At 33.3% G+C, this 22,363-nt stretch overlaps 1 protein-coding gene across 1 annotated transcript in view; it reads left to right on the top strand.

Annotated features, from left to right (window-relative positions):
* The first annotated feature begins 2,825 nt into the window (after positions 1 to 2,825).
* Positions 2,826 to 22,363, top strand: part of LOC147022713 (uncharacterized) — a 34,901-nt gene continuing 15,363 nt past the window's right edge. Inside the window, exons 1-4 of the mRNA XM_085887145.1 lie at positions 2,826 to 3,155; positions 3,252 to 3,446; positions 3,543 to 3,755; positions 3,852 to 4,451. Coding sequence (XP_085743271.1) covers positions 3,063 to 3,155; positions 3,252 to 3,446; positions 3,543 to 3,755; positions 3,852 to 4,451 — 1,101 coding nt within the window. The 5' untranslated portion in view covers positions 2,826 to 3,062. The remainder of the gene's footprint in view (positions 3,156 to 3,251; positions 3,447 to 3,542; positions 3,756 to 3,851; positions 4,452 to 22,363) is intronic.

Genomic DNA, 22,363 nt, shown 5'->3' with positions numbered 1-22,363 from the left:
TTCATCAATTTTATTTTAATGTACATCCTTTTCATGCAGAATTGTGTAATTCTCTTAAATGGGGTTTTTAAAGTGCTATTTTCAGGCTATCTCAATGGATCGAGCACACTGAATTCATTGGAACTAAAATTAATAACTTCCTTTACTCAGCAGTTTTCATTTTTCGCAGGTCCTGCATTGTTATCAAGTATGTACTTCGAGCAACACTTTTTTTTTTTTTTTTTTTTACTACTCGTACACTTTTTGGACAATACCTGCAATGTTGTCATAATGTGTTCTAATTTTTTTGTATTCGATTTTGATTTTGTTGTACTGCACTCTTTACAGAGTGTTGGTGCTGCCAAAGCAGTTTATTGACAAGGGTTATACGGGGGGGGGGGGGGGTTGCCATTGCCTTCCCAGCATTGTTTGTCAATGTTCTGTCCTTATAAATGCTGAGCGTCAAGCAAGGAAGCAGCGCGTCCCATGAAAAAAAGTCTTTGATATGACATATTATTAAATAGGTGATTGATTCCAGGTATATTATTCAAGGTTTGTGCCAACATTTAATCATCATTCATGGTGTTTCAATCATATTGCTCAATCTTTCAAATTCTTTCATTTGCTGTGTTTGCCCCGACTTGCGAATTGATGGAACATGTCGCAAAGCAACTCTCACATCATGCTGCTTTGTCACACGACATTAAAAAAATAACATCAGGATGTGGGGTTTTTTCGGGACAGTTGAAGATACTGTCTTTTTAGTTGCTAAGCAAATAGAAGAATGCATTTTAAACTTGTGTTAAGTTGGAATATATCTCGCTTATGAGATGTGTTTTGTGTTTGGCTTGCTGCGGTGTGTCATGTTGAGGACAGGGATAGGAAGGAAGATGTCGCCCGGCATATGGGGTTTTTTATTTTAAGTATTGTTACCCAAGGGACAGCAAAGGTTGAGGACCAATTATCGAGATGGAAGTTGAAATGTGGAGCTACATTCAATTCAAAATTTCCGACAGCATCCTTCACAACAAAGTCTTTATTTTTAGGTTACTCATTTCTCCAACGAGTAACCTAGAAATATCTTCTTTCCTGCTTGATTGCTACCAATTGGTGATTTACTTTCGTCTTCACCATTGCTCCGATATCTCTGATGTGCGAGAAGTTGTTCTTATTTTGGGTGTCAGAAGATTAAACGTATCACTTTTCAAAAATGGGTTAGCCTGTTTATTGAGGACTTTGACGATCGGTGTTGTATTTTTTATCATCTTCCTACTCTTACCTCCAACAAACTCAAGATGGAGTGAGCTTGTCTATATATAAATATATATATATATATATATAAATATATATATAAAAGCCTGGTGTTGGCGCAGTGGTTAGGGCAGCGGCTTGGGATCCAAAAGGTCCTGAGTTCAAGCCCCGTTAATTAATATACCAGGGGGTTGACTCAGCCTGTCATCCTTCCGAGGTCGGCGAAGTGAGTCCCAGTATACTGGGCCGGTGTATGCCCCGGTTAAAATAGGTGTACCATATCCTTGTGTAGTAAGAGGCGACCAGGGTTGCGTCAGGAAGGGCATCCGGCGTAAAACATGTGCCAAATCACGATGCGGATCATACGGATGATCCGCTGTGGCGACCCCTAACGGGAGCAGCCAAAGGAAGAAGAAGAAGATATATATATATATATATATATATATATATATATATATATATATATATATATATATGTATATATGTGAATATATATATATATATATATATATATATATATATATATATATATATATATATACATAAATATATATATACATAAATATATATATATATACATATATAAATACATATATATATATATATATCTACATACATATATATATATATATATATATATATATATATACATAAATATATATATATATATATATATATATATATATAAAAACATATATATATATAAATATATATATATATATATATATATATATATATATATATATATATATATATATATATATATATATATATATATATATATATATATATATATATATATATATATATATATATATATATATATATATATATATATATATATATATATATATATATATATATATATATATTCACATATATATATATATATATATATACATATATATATATATATATATATATATATATATATATATATATATGTAGGGTAAGAATACTGGTTCTGGCTCACTTTTCCCCATGTAAATGAATGGGGGATTTTCAGCGATTCCCTTTTTTTTTCCCTAAAAATAAACCCCCTTTTTATCCCAAGGTATATTTATTTGTCTCCCCTTTTAACCTGGGGGTTGAACAGCTCACTCATTGAACCTATAAAGATTTGTTCATTCTCAAATTCCTTCAATAGTTTAATTTTCTTTGCACAATAATCCCCATCTAAAATATTGACAAACAAAACATTTGAATCTTTATATTTTTGAAGATACCCCTTTTGTGCCATTACGAAATGATAAACTTCTCTTAATGCTCTTGTTTGACCACCTCCTGAGCCACAGGTTATTTTTTTGTTAAGCCCCGCCCACTTTTCTTTAAGCCCCGCCCACTTTTGCTAAGCCCCGCCCACTTTCCACAAGGTATTCAATAAGCCACGCCCACTTTTCTTTAAGCCCCGCCCACTTTGCACAAGGTATTCAATAAGCCCCACCCACTTTTCTTTAAGCCCCGTCCACTTTTGCTAAGCTCCACCCACTTTCCGTGAGGTATTTTTTCTAGGCCACGCCCACTTTTCTAAGCCCCGCCCACTTTGTTAAGCTCCGCCCACTTCTCATGAGGTTTTTTCTAAGCCACACCCACTTTTCCTAAGCCCTGCCTACTTTTGCTAAGCCCCGCCCACTCTTACATCATTTCCAGTTCATCTCTGACTCACAAAGAAATCACTAGAAAATTACAGGATGTTATGGTTTTGAAAAATTTCCCAATGAAGGCTTGCCTCGGCTTGCCCAGGGAATTTCCAAAGGAAACCACACCCACCAGTCTTTCCCTATAAAAGCTTCAAGCCCAGGCTCCATTTTAAACATTTGTTTTTGCTGGCAATGGTGTGCTGTGTGCTTGCCTGGAACTCTCTGTCTTGTATGGAACTAAACCTTCAAGTTGATGAACTGGATTCAAACCTCTTATCTGTTGAGGTAAGATTTTTATTTTCCTATTTTCAAACTTTGATTGAAGCATACTCATTTAATAATTAAATAACTTAATTAATACATTATTATTTTCTCTCACAGGAAATTGTATCTGAAATACAAAATGAAAATACTGCTTTTGCTACAACTTGGGGGGAAATTGTTGGCTTGGTTGAAGACCTTATGAGCGACCAAGACCTTGAGTGGGATGACTTTGGGGTTCCTTGGAACTCTCTGACTTGTATGGAACTAAACCTTCAAGTTGATGAACTGGATTCAAACCTCTTATCCATTGAGGTAAGATTTTTATTTTCCTATTTTCAAACTTTGATTGAAGCATACTTATTTCATAATTAAATAACTTAATTAATACATTATTATTTTCTCTCACAGGAAATTGTATCTGAAATACAAAATGAAAATACTGCTTTTGCTACAACTTGGAGCGAAATTGTTGACTTGGTTGAAGACCTTGTGAGCGACCAAGACCTACAGAACGAGCAAGACCTTGAGTGGGATGACTTTGGGGTTCCTTGGAACTCTCTGTCTTGTATGGAACTAAACCTTCAAGTTGATGAACTGGATTCAAACCTCTTATCTGTTGAGGTAAGATTTTTATTTTCCTATTTTCAAACTTTGATTGAAGCATACTCATTTAATAATTAAATAACTTAATTAATACATTATTATTTTCTCTCACAGGAAATTGTGTCTGAAATACGAAATGAAAATACTGCTTTTGCTGCAACTTGGGGCGAAATTGTTGGCTTGGTTGAAGACCTTATGAGCGACCAAGACCCACAGAACGAGTTCGTCCTTGATGACCCAACCAAAGAGTTATACCTTGGAGACCAGCAAAATCCTGAAAAAGAGTTTTACAGCAATAGTACTCATTGTGAGTTATCAAGACAATACCCACTGAACAAGTTATACGTTGATGAGCCAGAATACAAGTTTTACCTTGGAGACTCACAAATTTTGAAAAAATCAGTAAATGAGTTCTGCCTTGATGGTTTAAATAACTACCTTGGAGACTCAGGAAAAGAGTTCTGCCAAGATGGTTCTAAATATGGGAACTACCTTGGAGATTCACAAATTTTGAAAAAATCAGTAAATGAGTTCTGCCTTGATGGTTTAAATAACTACCTTGGAGACTTGGAAAGTTGGGTTTATTTTGAAGACTTGAAATGCTACCACTCTTTGGGATTTAAACCTATCAAGAAAGTTCTTACTCCCTCTTTCTATGTCATCAAACCTGAAAGCCTTAAAAGACAGAATTGGAAGAAGAGAAAAAAAAAAAACGTAATATATATATATATATATATATATATATATATATATATATATATATATATATATATATATATATATATATATATATATATATATATATATATATATATATATATATGTGGAAATCTCATTTTGAAAAAGACATTGTGTTGGGTGAGGATTGAGTTGGGGTTGAGATTTTGAATGTGAGGGTTGGGGTTGAGATTTTGAATGTGAGGGTTGGGACACACACACACACACATACACATCAACAAACAAAAGTTAAGCCTTGACTATTCAGTTGAGGATTCTGTGTTTGGGGTTCACAGATCGAAGAACATCCACCCCTTGACACACATTATATACTGTTATACACCTCGGACTTGGCCCTCGAGTGTCCACAACGGTGTATAGTAGGAGGGAGTGAAGCGCCAACCTATTGCTCCCATTGCACACACACACACACACACACACACACACACACACACACACACACACACACACACACACACACACACACACACACACACACACACACACACACACACACAAACAAAAGTTAAACCTTGACTATTCAGTTGAGGATTCTGTGTTTGGGGTTCACAGATCTAAGAACGTCCCCCTTGACACACATTATATACTGTAATACACCTCGGACTTGTCCCTCTAGTGTCCACAAAGGTGTATTATCTGCTTAGTTTTGTCTTTTGTAATTCCTGTGAATAAAATGAACCTAAAATCTCTTCCCCTTCCAAATCATATATTTTATAAGTCCAAGGAACCGTATCTATTACATCAACAATTTTAAAAAGTTCTTTCGTCCATCGTTCAGTAAAACCCTTTTCAAAATGAGATTTCCACCTATATATTCTTACGATATCACCAACTTTGAACTTAGGTTTTCTGACATTAATCTCTTTTTCATATTTTAATTTTGTAAATGTTTCTGATGGTTTCATATTTGTTGACGTGTGAATCGTGTCATTATACTTATCCACAATATCCTGAATAAAAGATGACCATTGTTGTGAACCGAGTTGTGTGAATTTTTTATATAGTCTCTCTTTTAAGGTACGATTAAAACGTTCAACAACAACTGCCTTCCCTTCATTAAAGGTACTGTATAATGTAATACTGTTATTTTTTAGAAAATTCATAAATGTCTTGTTATAAAACTCTCTACCCTCATCAGTCCACAATTTTTTAGGTTTTCTCTTACTTTTATTAAATATCTGTTGAAAAGCTAACATAAGAGTATTACCTGTTTTGTTTTTTAAAGGGACAACCCACGCATATCTACTCCTCAAATCAATAACGGTTAAAGCATACTTGTACCCCTTATCATTATTGAGTTCAATCAAATCAGCAGACCAGATATAATCAACTTCTTTGGAATAAACTTTCCTTCTCTGAAACTTTGTGAATATTGGTTTATGTAATTCATCAGCTAATTGCTCTTCAGTCTTAATAGCATCATTAGAGCCTATAAGTTTTTTGAATTTCCAAGTCCAAGTTTCAATTTAGCACTAATCATCTTCTTCACGATGAACCTATCAACTTTTTCTCTCAAGGTTGGATTTTGTGTCAGAGACAAATTATACAACATTTCTCTATCGGCTTCATGCTTTTCTTCCAACGTTGTGGTATTCCCATAATCAATATCGTGTCTCATGCACACTTCATCAACTCTATTGATTGGTTTATTCCAGGATTTAGGATTGTCTGCCTCATCTAATCTTTTATCCAAGTTTGTGCCTGGACCACAGAAAGAATACCCTGGAAGATGTAATTCCCCTGGTATTCCAGTAGTTGTAAATTTTCTTCCTGATAAAAACTTTTGTATATCTCCTCCGAGTTTGTGTTTGGAGATAAATTGATTTTTTTTTGAACCACACACCGAACATATACCTTTTTGTATAACCCTGTTATTTTTACTTTTAATATATGAAATATTTTTAGTATTAGTTTTCTTTTTACATTTGAGACAATAACTCATTTATTTATGAGAAAAATTCCTGCAGAGTGCAAAAACCTTTTTAGTTTCCAACATGCACATTTGAATCTTAATTTTTAAAACATAAAGAATCCTTAGAAATGCCTTCACTCTCTCCTCCATTTATTTAAGAAAAAAAAAATGAAAAACTTGAATTAAAATCCATATCTTGTCGATGCTAATAGTCTTGTCGAAAGTATTGCAAATAGACCTGTTAATTCTTTGTATTCCTCCTCGGTGGGTTGTTATTTTCTGTAATACCTCTATTCTTTTTTGAATCTCACTGGTTTCCATACTATAATATTTATTTATTCTCTCTCTTTCCTCCCTCTCTCTCTTCTCCTTTTCCTCCTTCTCTTTCTTCTCCCTCTCCTCCTTCTCCTTTTCCTCCTCTTCCCTCTCTTCTTCAACTCCTTCCTCATCCCTTACTATCCTTGAATCGCTTACACCCCATAGAATATTATACATATATTCATCAGGATTTCTTGTTATTCCTGTATCCAAAATAATTTTTTTTACAACAGGAAACCAATAAAATTTATTTTGAATTTCTAAAAGAGCCTTACCTTTTCTTAACTTTATAATTTTTTCATTATTTAACATTCTAATTAAATCTAAAGTTGTCGGTTTATCAACATCAGCATAATGCCAATCTTTTATTGAAAATACCTCATTCTTATGTTGTAGAACATATTTATTAAAATACCGAATACCCTTTTCTTGAAGGTATGCTTGGACACAGAAATGATAATTTTCTTGTAGCCTTCTTGCTGTCATTTATGTATTAGAAATATATGTTAGAATAATATTATGGCATGAAACACCTCCCCATCTTCCCATAGTTAAATCATTTTGTATTTCCTTACTTATTATATATAATCCTGTTTTTTCTGTTTTCATGAGATAAACAAGGGCAAAACCATTATTATATTTACCCTTATTAAATTCTTTTATTTGTTGTTTACTAATCGTGGCTCCACAAAACTCATTCTCGATACCAAGTGGATAATATTCTTCCTTACGAGACTGATTTAATTGTTCCAGGTCTTCGAGGTTAATTTTAAATGACCAATTATACCCTAAATCATTCATATCATACCCCCATTGTTCTATTCTCATACAAACGATACGCCCTTCTTTATAAAAATTTATTTTAATGCGAACTGTGAATTCTGTATGACCTGGAGATAATATCAACAATTCTGTATCTTTGGAATACACAGCCGTTTTATTTAAGTATATATATTGTGATAAATCGCTTAATCTCACCAAGTCATTCGCGTCAGTCGGGCTTGGATAATTTTTTAATTTATAAGCATTTTTCATGTTAATATTTTTGTTTATATTATATTTATGTCGTTCAGCCTGTGCCTTTGTATAATAATTTGATAAATCAATATCCAGTTCTTGAGATACACCAAAGATAGAACCATCTTTACCAACATAAGTCATTTATATTAGATTAAAAATAATATCATAAAATTTTTTATTTTTGTTGAGTTGAAATAACACATACAGACATAATTGACCACAACACTTGGAATTTAATTCTTGGACTTGAAATGTTTGATAAACACCATTCTGTAAGAATTTTATGACTTCAACAGGTGGTGGAAGACCAAAACTATCAAAATAATATTTGTCTTGACTATTAAAAATACAAACCCAATGAGAACCGTTCCCATCATTATCTTCTAAGTTCATAATAATATTCTTTGTATGTTTCGGCACATTTGTTAATTCATCTCTCATACAAATAACCACATTATGAATTTTTAATTTCTTACAATATTTGGCAAGTTGTAAATTTGATGTTGTATTCTTTCCAAATTCTTTCAACCACTCATCAATGCTCATTTATTTATTAGAAAGATATAATCCATTACCTCTTTTCGTTAATTTTACACCTGCTTGTGCTATAGAAGAAAGCATATCTCCAACTAACAATCTCGCTTTATCAGGCAGACCTTCAAGTTTTTCAGCAATATCTACAATTACACCACTTCCACTAATTTGTTTCTCCAACTCTTTGTTATGTCTTTCCAATTCTTTTCGAGCCTGGAGTTGAGCCTTCCTTTCGTTGGCAGTTTTCACCGCTGTTGAAATACCACCCGTCAATGCTCCAACCGCACTTAAACCAGCAAATAAAGGAATTAGAAATGGGAGAAATCCTCCACTCGTCTCTCTTATTGAATATTTTTTCAACATTGGTTTTGTCATTTTAATTTTAAGTGAGCCAGTGTCATTCAAGATTTTAACCTGTTCTCTTGTGAGCAAAACATCAATTCTTACTGCTCCTTTTCTCTGAATTGTATTAACGTTAATCGTACAAGGCTTTTGATTTTGAACACAAGATGATAGTTTATGAAGATTGATTTGATTAACATATACCCCAGTTGGTACTTTGCCACTCATTTATTTAACAAAAAATTATGTGAGACTAATCATCACACCATTATCTGTATTAATCTGCAATTCTGTTTCTTCCAAAAGCAAACAATATGTATCAACTTCTTCACTCTCTCCTCTTTCAATGTATAGGGAAGTATCCACTCGATTAGACTTTATAGTTTCCTTTTGAGCGCTCAGGTCAAACGCATAGATTGTATACAAACTTTTAAATGCTGTCATATCCAAAATAGGTTCTTTATTTCCATTACTTTCACACACCTTTTGGTAAGACTTGTATGCTTCAGCAAAATCATTTTTTTCCCAATTAATTTCCAATCTATCTCGTGGATAAAATGTTCCATCTAGAGAAACGCGAAGTTGTTTCACCTTAGTATTATCACTCAATGCATTATTCTTATCAGTCGCAGTATCAGCATCTGGCTTTTTAAAAATCATCCACAGATATCGTGGCTTTCCTTCCAGAACACCCAAATTCCACGTGTAAGTAGTTTGGTTGAGTTTAACGTGTTGACATCTTCTTTTGAGGTATGATACACTGAGTGGTTTCTTTGAGTTAAGTCTTCGATTCAACATCTCTTCTGTTTTAAGATTAGGAGTATATTCACTGATATACCAACTCATCTCCTCAATTACAAATTTATTCTGTTCACCAAAAGCACTACCAACACCAAAAAGCAATCTATTTTCATTATCATTCCTTTGTAGTTGAAATCTAATTTTAAGACCATACAGAACTTTATCATAATCATAAAATCCAAATATAACTTTAAGAGGAACTGCCACAGTAAAACTATTTTCTGCTTTTGTATCATCATTATACATTCCTTTCCTTTGAATATATCCAGGGTCTGTGTTTGTTCCCGTTGACATATCAGGAATAAAACCTTCGACAGACCCCTTTCCCATTCTATCACTGAATGTATAGAGTGTAAATTTCATCATTTCAGATACAGCAGAGACATAATCAACCGCTTCAACTTCTTGTGTTCCAATATACAATCGCACACTATCAAACATTTTCCAGAAGAAATCATTTACAAGTGTAGCGTTTGTGTTATTCCCAGCCTTAGTGAATTTAAATTTACACAACAAGAAACTTTCGGAGAGATTCAAATAGGTTTGTTGATTATTTATTTCAAAACTTTTTGTACCATTTGTATTCCAGTCTGTTCCAGTTATTGCATTTACCTTGAAGTAATCTTCTTTTTTAGTGGAGTTTGAGATAATAATAGTATCATCCAAATCATAGATACTATCAATTGCTTCCATACTTGTATTTATATAGGAAAAAAGATGTTAAAACTTTTGAAACCCTGATCCAAGTATTTGAATTATTTTCTGTCTTTCTTGGGGGGACAACTGAGTTTTACCTTTCTTAATTTCTTTTATTGCTTGTAATTTATGAGATTCCTTCTGAGCATCTTTTATACTCTTTACAGCACCTGCTACATTTCCCACAGCAGAAGCAGTTGAACCAATTAGGTCTTTATGTTTAAGAATAGTTGAACCAATACCCATGAGAGTATCAATTATCCCATCTCCTCTAAATTGATGTCCGACACCCCTTTGTCTCTTAGGTTTATAGTATCCTCTACCAAGATACATACCTTCACCCTTGTAGTACGGGGAAAGGAACATCCCATCCCCTGTAATTATTTTATATTTTCCCAACTCGTGTTTCCTCACAATAACCATCATATTTATTTGTTGAAAAACTTCACGTAGGTGAATTCTGATGGATATAACTTCTCCATTAAAATAAATCACACGATTATCTGGGTCGGTTATCCTAAAATTTACTCTGTGTATGGTTTTTCCTGACACAGGTAGATAAACCAAATTTTTAGGTTCCATATTGAATTTATAACCAATTGGGGTTGAGTATGAGCTGAATGAAAATATTGTATTTGTTTTTTTTCCATCATTATAAGCACCATCAATCAAATCACAGTGAATTAACACCGAATTTATTCCTGAGGATATTTGAATGACATTATCACTGTAAAACGTCCCATTAGTTTCAATCTTTTTTGAGGAGAAACCCAATAACTCTCTAAATGAATTATCAATTGTGAAATCAACCTTGTAGTTATTTTTAACTTTAATCGTTGATTTTGAAGTATGTTTTTGAATGTTTATAACAATATTTTTTGGTTCATCACCCTGTTCTTTCATAAGACGAGCAATTTCGGAAGATCTTTGAGAAATCTCGTATGCTCCGGGTGAGACTGTTATCGTTTTGTATCCACTTCCCGGATTATAACTAAACTTGTCATTTTTCTCGGTTATATTAAATAAGGTATTATAAGTTTCCATGGACAATAAAGATGCCTCATATTCTTTTGTTGTGTCAAGTTGTAGTGGGTATGGGAATGAAGATGTGTGGTCGCTTGTTGTGAAATTAAAACTCAGGATTGAGCTTCTCATCTTATTTAATATGAGATAAAATGTCTTTATATTGAGATTTATTAATTATTTTCATGTTCATCAACTGGTCTAATGAACCTTAATTCATCATTAAATATCAATACCTTTTCTTGAACAAGATGAAATATTGCTGGTTGTTCTGTTGGAATGAGTCCTGCTTTGGTTTTTTGAATCCGCTGAATATTCATTGTTTTGAACAGCATTCACAATATAATCAGGGGGTTGATTAATCTCTTCCAGTTGTTGAAATAAACCTTCATCATATTCTCATTCTCCAATATGCTCTAATTCTTCCTCCGTCATTTGACTGAAATCTTTTAACATTAGGAGCTTTCTGGGAGTATATTCTACTGTGGGAACTGTGGAAACATCTTTCATTTTTTCTTGGGAAGTTTTTAAAAGTGGTTTAAAAAATTTCTCTTGTTTTCTTTCAAATACTTCTTCGCCCGTTAGTTTCTGTCTGCGTTTCTTCTTTATGTCTTCCTGCTGTTTTACAACTTTTGAAACCAACTCTTGATGTTCCTTAAATCTTCTTGCTCTTTCCTTTGTATCCATTTATTTATTGTAAAATATCATTTAATGAATTGTAAAGATTAACAGGGAAATTTTCCTTTTCTTCATCATTCAAGTAGATGTGTGCAAATAAATCCTTTTCTTTAAATATTTCATCAAATTCTTTATTAACATTAATGCGAGTTGTAATTTCTTCTTCACTAATCCTTGCATCTCTGCTTTTCATACGTTTGCGTTGAGTTTCTTCATCAACATCAAAACCGAATGATAAAATCTTCACCCCGCTCAGATATTTAATAATTTGTCTCGTTCCTTCTGGATTAGTTTCTAATATCCCAACACCACCAGATTTTAGTTTCCTTAACTCACTCTTACAATGTGAATATTTTGTTGTACCAAGAGAAACCTCCTCAAATATTTGTCCTTCATTCCTCAATCGCATATGTTCCTCCACTGAAATATAGTGATAATCTTCACCTTTTACTTCTCCAGGTCTTATTGCTCTAGTTGTTGTTGATACAATGCATATCACGGGGTGTTTTTTAAGTAAATTTACAATATTCTCATTTGTACTACACAAGAACCTTGATTTATGAAAGTTTTTTCCAGAAGCAGATTTACCCACAAGATTTATAATAATAGTTGTCATTTATATATGTAATTGTTTATAAAACAAAAAATATATCCCTTAATATCTCATCTTGTTTCACAACAATATATTTATATTTTTCAGTCGTGTGCTTCATGTAATCCTCAAATTTATTTTTACTACATAATGTAGAACAATTATCTCTCCAAAAATTATTGATATCTATTGAATTTCACTTGAATAAAATAAAAGTATTAGCATTGTTTCTGATGGAACGACGAGGAAGTTGAAAGTACGATTGACTAAGATAAATACAATTACAAGAAGAATGTCTCCCTCTTGTGTAGTAGCTGTCCATTACCGTTTGGTTTCTCTCATTAACACAATCATCAAAGATAACGAGGTTCTTTTTTGATTTATCCAAATCTTGGGGAGACGGTATATCATCCGCATTATCACTAAGAATATAAGTTATAGGATTTGATTTCTTTTTACATCTCTGTGTATCACAAAATAGTTGAATTATATCTTCAATGCTATAATCATTTAGGTTTTTTTGATGTTTAAATAAACCGATTATATCTGCTTTTTGAATACCAGCATTAAAACCTTGTGAGAGTAGTTGATACTTTGGTTGAAAACTCGACTTTGTGAAAATTATTAAATTATCATAATCTAAAAAGTTGGGAGTGAGGAGCATTTTTAAAAGTAAGCAGGTTTTTCCACATCCACTTGAACCAACTATGAGACATCTTAATGAATTTGGGAGATTTTTATGGTTGTTAAATTTTATCTTATTTTCCCAAATAGGTAAAAAATCATTCATTTATATATTTAGAAAACAAGTTATTTAATTTATTATTGGCTTTTTTAGAAACTCTATATTTTATCCTAAGTTCAGATTTAATTTCAAGATAATCCATTATTTTATTTATACAATATCTTGTGTTGATATTTCCTTGAAAATTACATCCATGAATAATATATAACAACAATCCTTTGAACATTTCTCTTATACATTCAGTTTCTTCCCTTGTAAGGAAAGGTGTGTTATCACCCTCATACTTTACATTCATTTCTCTAATCAATCTTGTAAAGTAATTCATTTTTGGTGTAAATCTAAAATAATTATTTTCCTTTTTATATTTTTTATTATCATTAATTAGAAGATAATCACAGAATATACATTGTTTATAGGCTTTTGACTCTGTGTTTAATCCCCCTCTTTCACACGCAGGACAATTCTCAAATTTGTCATATGAAGAATCAGGAAAGTCTAGCATATTTATAAAGTAAAACTTTACTGAAACTGAAATTCATCTATACTTTCAGTTGTATATTACCATCGATATCGATATACTTTTTTTCATTATCAGATTCAACGACAACATTTTTTATATTAAAGGTAATTTTAAAATTATCGTTAACTACTATTGAACGAAATGTCATTTCACCTGATATATTAACATCCTTTATTTCATCAGGATTTACATCTTTAGGGTTGTTGAAAAAAATACAAATTTCTCCTTGCATATTACAGATGGTCTTATCTTTTCTTTCTAAAGCTTCATCCATAAGGTTTTTGTTCTTTGATACTTTTTCTTGTTTCATTGCTTTTTCTAGTTTTGAATATATTCCTAGAAGGAGAGGAGAAACTTTTGTTAGAGATACTTTAATTGATGTTCTACCAGGTATACTAAAAGCCCTTCCACTGAAGGAAATTGAAGAACTCATATTATTTTCCATAATAGTTTTTATCCAATAGTTGTTATATTTATCTTTGTTCAATTTTACATCCTTGACATATTTCTCAGTATCTTTAACAGATGAAGCGATTGATTGAAACTTGTCTTTTGTGTCTTGAAACATTGTATTTATTAAGTGAAAAAGTTGGAGGATAAAATGTTTTTAAGCACAGATTCACCTATAAATTAAACGAAATTTTCATCAAGAAAATTTTAGTTTAAGCAAAGTTTTATTCTATAAATATGGTGAATACAACGTACTGCGATGTTTGTAATCACGAATATAAACATTATAGAAAACACCTCCGAACCAACAAACACACATTTAATCTATTTCATCAAATATCTCCTCTTGAGTTGAAAAGAAAACATTGTGATATCTGTTCAAAGGATGTTTTGAAGAGTAGTTATAATAAACATCTTCAATCACAAAAACACAAGAAAAATGAGTTTAAAGTAAAGGGAGACTATTATATTGAAAACACTGATGGGGCATTTAAACGGCATATAAAAATAAGGATTTTTCAATTTGGAGAACCCGGACCATCATCAATAGCAGAATCAATTGAAATAGTGAAACCCGATGTTGAAAAATTTATTAAAAAGACATTAAAAGAAATGAAAACTTTAAAGTTTTATATGGGAGTGAAAATGAATATGAAAAGACAAGATGAAGAACATATTCCTTATATGAGAACAGGTCTTCATTTTATAACATCATTTCAAGATTTTTTGAATAGTGGGGTTTATGAAGAACTATCAAGACAAGAGGAGGATGTTGATAATACAGTGGTAGGAAGTGGATTCAATATTAAAAAAATCATCTTTTTAGATATACACATTCTAAAATCAAACCCTCTTAAAGCTTCTTCTTATATTGAATTACCAAAAGAAATAAAACTAAAGAAGGCAGTTGTTAATATTAAGAACAATGATAATAAATGTTTTCTCTGGTCTGTTCTTGCTCACTTTCATCCACCAAAATGTAATTCAGAAAGAGTAAAACAATATATGAAATATGAGAATACCTTGGACATTAAAGATTTTAAATTCCCAATGCCACCAACAGATATTCCTAAATTTGAGAAAAAGAATAATCTTTCTATTAATGTATATGGATTAACGGATACAAACAAAGTTCAAATATTAAAAATTTCAAACAACTATAAAAATGAAGAAACACACATTGACCTTTTATATTTTAGTGTTGGAAAGAATTCACATTACACATACATCAATAATTTATCAAGATTAATCTCTTCTCAGGTATTCAGAACAGCAAACAAAATATATCCTTGTAAGCGATGTCTTAATTCATTTCATACAAAAGAACGATTAGAACAACATTCAAAATATTGTAGTAATCATAAATCAGCTGTAATTACAATGCCTAAACCTGGTGAAAAGATTTCTTTTGAAGATTATAATAAATCTATCATGCAGCCATTTGTGATATACGCTGATTTTGAATGTATCCTTAAAAAGATAAATACTGCTTCTCCTAATCCAAAAGAACCATATACAAATAAATATCAAAAACATATTCCTTGTGGTTTCTGTTATTATATCAAATCATCTGTTGGAGAAAAGTATAACAAACTTGAACATTATCGTGGAAAAAATGCTTCACAAGAGTTTGTAAAACGATTAGAAAAGGATTGTATAAGACTCACTAAATTAATGAAAGAAACAAATGAACCGATGAAATTAACCAAAGAAGAAAAATTAGAATTTAGAATGAACAATATCTGTCATATTTGTGAGGGGGAAATTAAGGAGTCTAAAGTTAGAGACCATTGTCATCTTACTGGTAAATATAGAGGTCCCGCTCATTCCTGTTGTAATCTTAATTATAAATTACCTTCTTTTATTCCAGTCTTTCTTCACAACAGCGCCAACTATGATACACATCTATTTATAAATGAACTTTCAAAAACACCAGGGAATATTTCTGCCATAACAAACACAAGTCAAAAGTATATTTCATTTTCAAAAATGATATTCACAAAACCTTTAACTCGTATTAGGTTTCTAGATTCTTACAAGTTTATGGGAACACCACTAGCCTACCTCGCATCAAATCTAAGCTCCACGGACTCTTTTCCAAATCTTAATTCATTCTTTCCAAAAGAGGAAATTCTCACGAAAGAGGAAATTCAGATTAAAGAGAGAATTCAAAGGAAATAGGAAACTCTAATTAATGAAGAAATTCTAACTGAAGATGAAATTCTAATTATAAAGAAAATTCGAACAATGAATGAAATTCTAACTAAAGAGGAAATTCAGATTAAAGATGAAATTCTGATTAAAGAAGGAATTCTTACGAGAGAGGAAATTCAAACAAGGAATGAAATTCAAAGTAAAGAGAAAATTCTTACAAGTAAGGGAATTTATCCTTATGATTATATGGATTCATTTATGAGATTTAAAGAAACACAACTTCCTTCAAAAGAAAGTTTCTATAATAACCTTTATGAAGAAGAGATAAGTGATAAGGAATATAAACACGCACAAGAAATATGGAAAATATTTAAGATAAAGAACCTTGGAGAATATCATGATTTATATCTAAAAACAGATGTTTTATTGTTAGCTGATGTGTTTGAGGCTTTTAGAACACTCTGTCATAATAAAAATTGTTATGGATTAGATCCTGCCCACTATTTCACAGCTCCTGGTTTAGCTTGGAGTGCAATGTTGAAAATGACAAAACAAGATATAGATTTAATCAGTGATGTTGATATGCTTTTGATGATTGAGAAGTCCAAGAGAGGTGGAATATCACAAGTATGTTCAAAAAGATATGCGAAAGCAAATAATAAATATCTCCCAAATTATGATAGTGAAAAAGATAGTAATTATTTGATGTATTTTGATGCTAATAATTTGTATGGATGGGCAATGTCTCAATCTCTGCCTTATGGTAAATTAGAGTGGGTGGAAGAAAAGGATTATGAAAAGGCTTTGATGAATATTGTTATTTCTTCTCAAGAGGAATTGAATGACGAAGAAGAAGGTTATTATTTTGAAGTTGATTTGAGGTACCCGAGTGTTCTTCATAATAAGCATAAAGACCTTCCTTTTGCATGTGAGAAAGAAACCCCAAAGAAAGAATGGTTCAGTGATTATCATAAAAGTTTTAATATTAAAGGCAAATCAACAGAAAAGTTATTAACAACATTCTATGATAAAGAGGGATATGTTTTACATCAGAGAAGCTTAAAACAGTTTTTGAGAGAAGGATTGAGAGTAGCTAAAATTCATAGAGTTTTAAAATTTAAACAAAGTCCTTGGGTGAAAAAGTATATTCAATTCAATACAGATATGAGAGCAAATACAAAAGTAAAATTTGAAGGGGACTTTTATAAATTAATGAATAATGCTGTATTTGGAAAGACTATGGAAAATGTTAGAAACAGGCAAAACATTAGATTCGCAACATCTTGGAAAGAAGCTTCGAGATTGATAAATAAACCAAGTTTTGAGAGAGAAGAGATTTTTTCAGAGAACTTTTCTGCAATTCATATGAAAAAGGAAAGTATTGTAATGGATAAACCAATTTATATTGGAACAGCAGTTCTTGATTTATCAAAGATATTGATGTATGATTATTTGTATAATGACTAAAAGAAAGAGTATGGTGAAAATGTTTCATTGTTGTATATGGACACTGATAGTTTTATCCTAGATATAAAAACTGATGATGTTTATGAAGATATGAAGAAAAATATTGGAGTATATGATACAAGTAATTTCAGCAAGAAGAGTGAGTTATTTTCCAAAAAGAATGAAAAGGTTATTGGTAAGTTTAAGGATGAGTTGGGTGGAAAAGTAATGAGTGAGTTTATTGGATTGAGAGCAAAGGCATATGCTTATAAGTATGGTGATCAGATTGATATGAGGTTAAAGGGAATAAAGAAATATGTAATAAAGAAATCAATAACTTTTAGAAATTATTATAATTGTTTGATGAATAAGAAAGAAGAATATAGGAAAATGAATACAATAAGAAGTTATAAACATAACATATATAGTGAAGAAGTAAATAAAAAGGCATTAGGAGCCTTTGATGATAAGAGATTTATTTTAGATAATGGAATAGATTGTGTTCCATATGGATATTGTATGATAGAGTGAATAGAATAGATTGTGTTTTAACAATGGGAAGATGGGTTAGGGTTTTTTAAGGGCTACCGCCGCGTTTTTTCGCAATATATAAATGGTTAAACCAAGTATTAATCAAACTAAAGAGTGGAGAAAATCTCAGTCTTGGTATATAAATGGAAAACATAATGAATGTGAAAAATATCAAATAAGTATTATTGAAAAAATAACTAAAACAAAGGTAAATAAAACAAATAAGCGAATCAATTTAAAAAGTAGTAAGTTAGAGGATGTAAAGAAAAAAATGAATATCCTTGAATGGACTGAAAACTTTGATGGTTATCAATTGAACAATGAAAAAACAATTTACTATAATCTCAAAATGATATGTGGCTCAGGAGGTGGCCAGATGAGAGCATTAAGAGAAGTTTATCATTTCGTAATGGCACAAAAGGGGTATCTTCAAAAATATAAAGATTCAAATGTTTTGTTTGTCAATATTTTAGATGGGGATTATTGTGCAAAGAAAATTAAACTATTGAAGGAATTTGAGAATGAACAAATCTTGATAGGTTCAATGAGTGAGCTGTTCAACCCCCAGGTGTTCAATTCAATGAGGTTCAACCGCCAGGTTAAAAGGGGAGACAAATAAATATACCTTGGGATAAAAAGGGGGTTTATTTTTAGGGAAAAAAAAAGGGAATCGCTGAAAATCCCCCATTCATTTACATGGGGAAAAGTGAGCCAGAACCAGTATTCTTACCCTACTTATATACATATACATATATATACATATATATATATATATATATATATATATATATATATATATATGTATATATGTGTATATATGTATATATATATATATATATATATATATATATATATATATATATGTATATATATATATATGTATATATATATGTATATATATATATATATATATATATATATATATATATATATATATATATATATATAGAGATATACATACATATATATATATATATATATATATATAAAAAAAAATATATATATATATATATATATATATATATATATATATATATATATACATACATATACATATATCCTGGTGTTGGCGCAGTGGTTGGGGCAGCAGCTTGAGATCCAAAAGGTCCTTAGTTCAAGCCCCATTGGGCCACTGAATTAATACACCAGGGGGTTGACTCAGCAGGTCATCCCTCCGAGGTCGGCGAAATGAGTACCAGTGCACTGGGCCGGTGTATACCCTGGTTAAAATAGGTGTACCATATCCCTGTGTCGCAAGAGGCGACCAGGGTTGCGTCAGGAAGGGCATCCGGCGTAAAACATGTGCCAAATCACTATGCGGGTCATACGGATGATCCGCTGTGGCGACCCCTAACAGGAGCAGCCGAAAGAGGAAGAAGAAGAAGATACATGTATATATATATATATATATATATATATATATATATATATATATATATATATATATATATATATATATATATATATATATATATATATATTGTTGTGGTTGACGAAATTCGCAAACCACCATTCAGGTCCCTTAGGTGAGATATCTCTGTAAGTATATGTGTAGTTAGGCCCAAACCCGTTGTTTAGAGGGAATAAATGTCATTCATTCGGGCTGCGACCCTTCAGGATAGCTGTTTTTCTTTTACTATCTTTATTTTGGACCAGCCGCCATTACTACCACCACAACCACCACCAACCACGTCTCAACAGCCACCACACAACAACCACCAACCGCAACGCTGCTTCACAACAACAGCCACGACCCTTGCCGTCACATCTCGCTCTCGCAACCATCGCATCACCGCCATTCCCGCGCCGCTTGTGGGCGCCGATCCTGGACTCGTGCAGGGCGCGTACCGAGCAGCGGGTGCAAAAACACCAGCCTTTCCGAAGATTCGCGGATCAAAAAGCATTCACGCCCACTTTTCCTCTGTCCAATGGGGAGCCAGCCAAAGGTAAAGGGTCGAAGGTGAAGGAGCGAAGCCACGGGGGCTATAAAGGGTCGCGTTCGCTCGCCAAAAAAGCAGTTGAGTTGAGTCAGTCAAGGAGAGTTGAGAAGAGAAAGGTCGGAGAAAGCAGTTGGACGGAGCTGAGGAGAGTGGGAGAGTTGGAGAGGTGGCGGCGGCGAAGGCAGTCGAGAGGGCGCTCGTGTCAGAGGCGGGGAGCTGCGGAGAGGAGAGGCCAGTAACGCGACCGAGGTCGCGGTGGAGACGCTCGTCGCGGGACCCGAGCCAGCGAGATATCCTCATCCCCCCGAGCATCAACAACCCCCTCCTGTTTCTCCCCGCGCTGAGATAGTGCGAGAAGGGGGCCCCGTTCCCACCCCATTCCAGACACTGTCCGCGAGGCCCGCGGAGTCGGGGCGCCACCGCCACTTTGCGGCTCATCACCAGACGGGTCGGCTCGACGCGGTCTCGGCCCCAGGCCCGTCTGCCCCCATCATCGTTGAGGGTGGTCCCTTTTTCTTTTGCTTTGAGTATATGTGTTGTCGGCGCCGTTAGGGTGAAGTAAAACTGTACAAGTGTTGCCGTGTGCTCGGTAGTCGGTGGTAGATCTTCATTGTGTTTCACTTTTACATTTGCTTTTTGTGCATTATTGTGGTGTTTCTTCTTTTACATTTGCTTTTGGTGTATAATTGTATATGTGTGCTATCCGTGTGCCATCGCGAAATAAATGTGCTTTATGTTGAACTGTTTTTCCCGTTTCGCTTAGTCTTTTCCTTTATTGAATCTCCATCTTACGTCACGTAAAGGGTTGGTCGTGGGCTAAAACGCACGATAATTAATCGAACCGTCGGGGTTGACGATAACACTGCTCGGTTATCCCGATAGTACGGAACGGGTCGCTTAAAGTGGCCCGTGTCCGAAGTCGACCTGCGGCGAGGTGCGATCGCCCGGTCTACCCTCCGTGTGGGTACTTCGGTAGGTCGAATTTGGCGAGCAACCCTATCCCACGCGGGGGGCTGATAGGCACGATCGTGGCGAGGCCGAAAGGCCCACCCGTGACTAGTTCCCGGCGTTAGTCCGAGAGGGTCACGACGGGATTGTCCGTCCGGTGGGCGACGTGCCGCGATTTGAGTTACGTGGCCGTTCGCACGCCGGCGGGCGCGAATCCGCAACAATATATATATATATATATATATATATATATATATATATATATATATATATATATATATATATATATATATATATATATATATATATATATGAACGAGTAATGAACATATATATGAATATCATATATATGAACACAACACATCTTGTCCCATGTACCCACTAGACATATGGGAAGGGCTTATTAAACGAATATAAATGAGATAACTGTCTTAGGATTGCTACATGTTGGGTGCCATTGCCTCAGAGGTGCACTGGCTTTGCAGAAAGGAAACAATGTTTTTTTGTTTTTTTTACCAAAAGGACCAACAAAACGTGATCTTTTACACCACTTTTTTAACACTACGTTCTTCGTGTCTGTTGTTTGTATTCTTTATGACATCCTCAAAAACAGTAAGTTTCCTGTTTGGAACGATTTTCAATTCTGGTTGACTGCCAGACAGGCAGAGTAGAAAAATAATTATCTCACTCCTCTGCGCCTGTGTAACCAGGACGAATTCAGAGCCAAAATACTGCTAAACTACAGGTTGGTTTTTCGATCCGTGTTACAATTCGTGTTGAAAATATAACATTCAATTGAAATCAAGTTGTTCCTCAATCATAAAGTGACGTTTGTAGATGGATGGACTAACAGACAGACAGAAGTGAACCAATTGCTTAACCCCAATTTACACTTCGCTTGCACGAGTCATAAAAGATTTTTTGTAATGGACAAATCAATACTACCAGATGCTCAGTGATCACCAAGGACCCTCCGATTTGGCATTTTTGACTGGTTTGACTTCCAATCTCAGGACTTTTAACCTTGAAATCCAAGGCAAGGACAAAAGTCCGACACAATTTATTGGATCGATGAACACTCTCCGAAGCAAGCTGAAATTATGGAGAGCTCAAATCAGGAAGGGAGTTTTTCCTCTCTTTTTTGGCCTATGTTACAAACAGGAATAACACGTGTGTATCAACGAGGAAATCTATGGTGAACACATTGACAAATATTGACGAAGACTTCGAAAGATGAT

This window comes from Eptatretus burgeri, chromosome 7 (assembly GCF_056783735.1).
Source record: "Eptatretus burgeri isolate ZD-2024b chromosome 7, Ebu_testis_v1, whole genome shotgun sequence".
NCBI classification, from domain to species: domain Eukaryota; kingdom Metazoa; phylum Chordata; class Myxini; order Myxiniformes; family Myxinidae; genus Eptatretus; species Eptatretus burgeri.
This window is presented reverse-complemented; position numbering and strand designations above follow the sequence as displayed.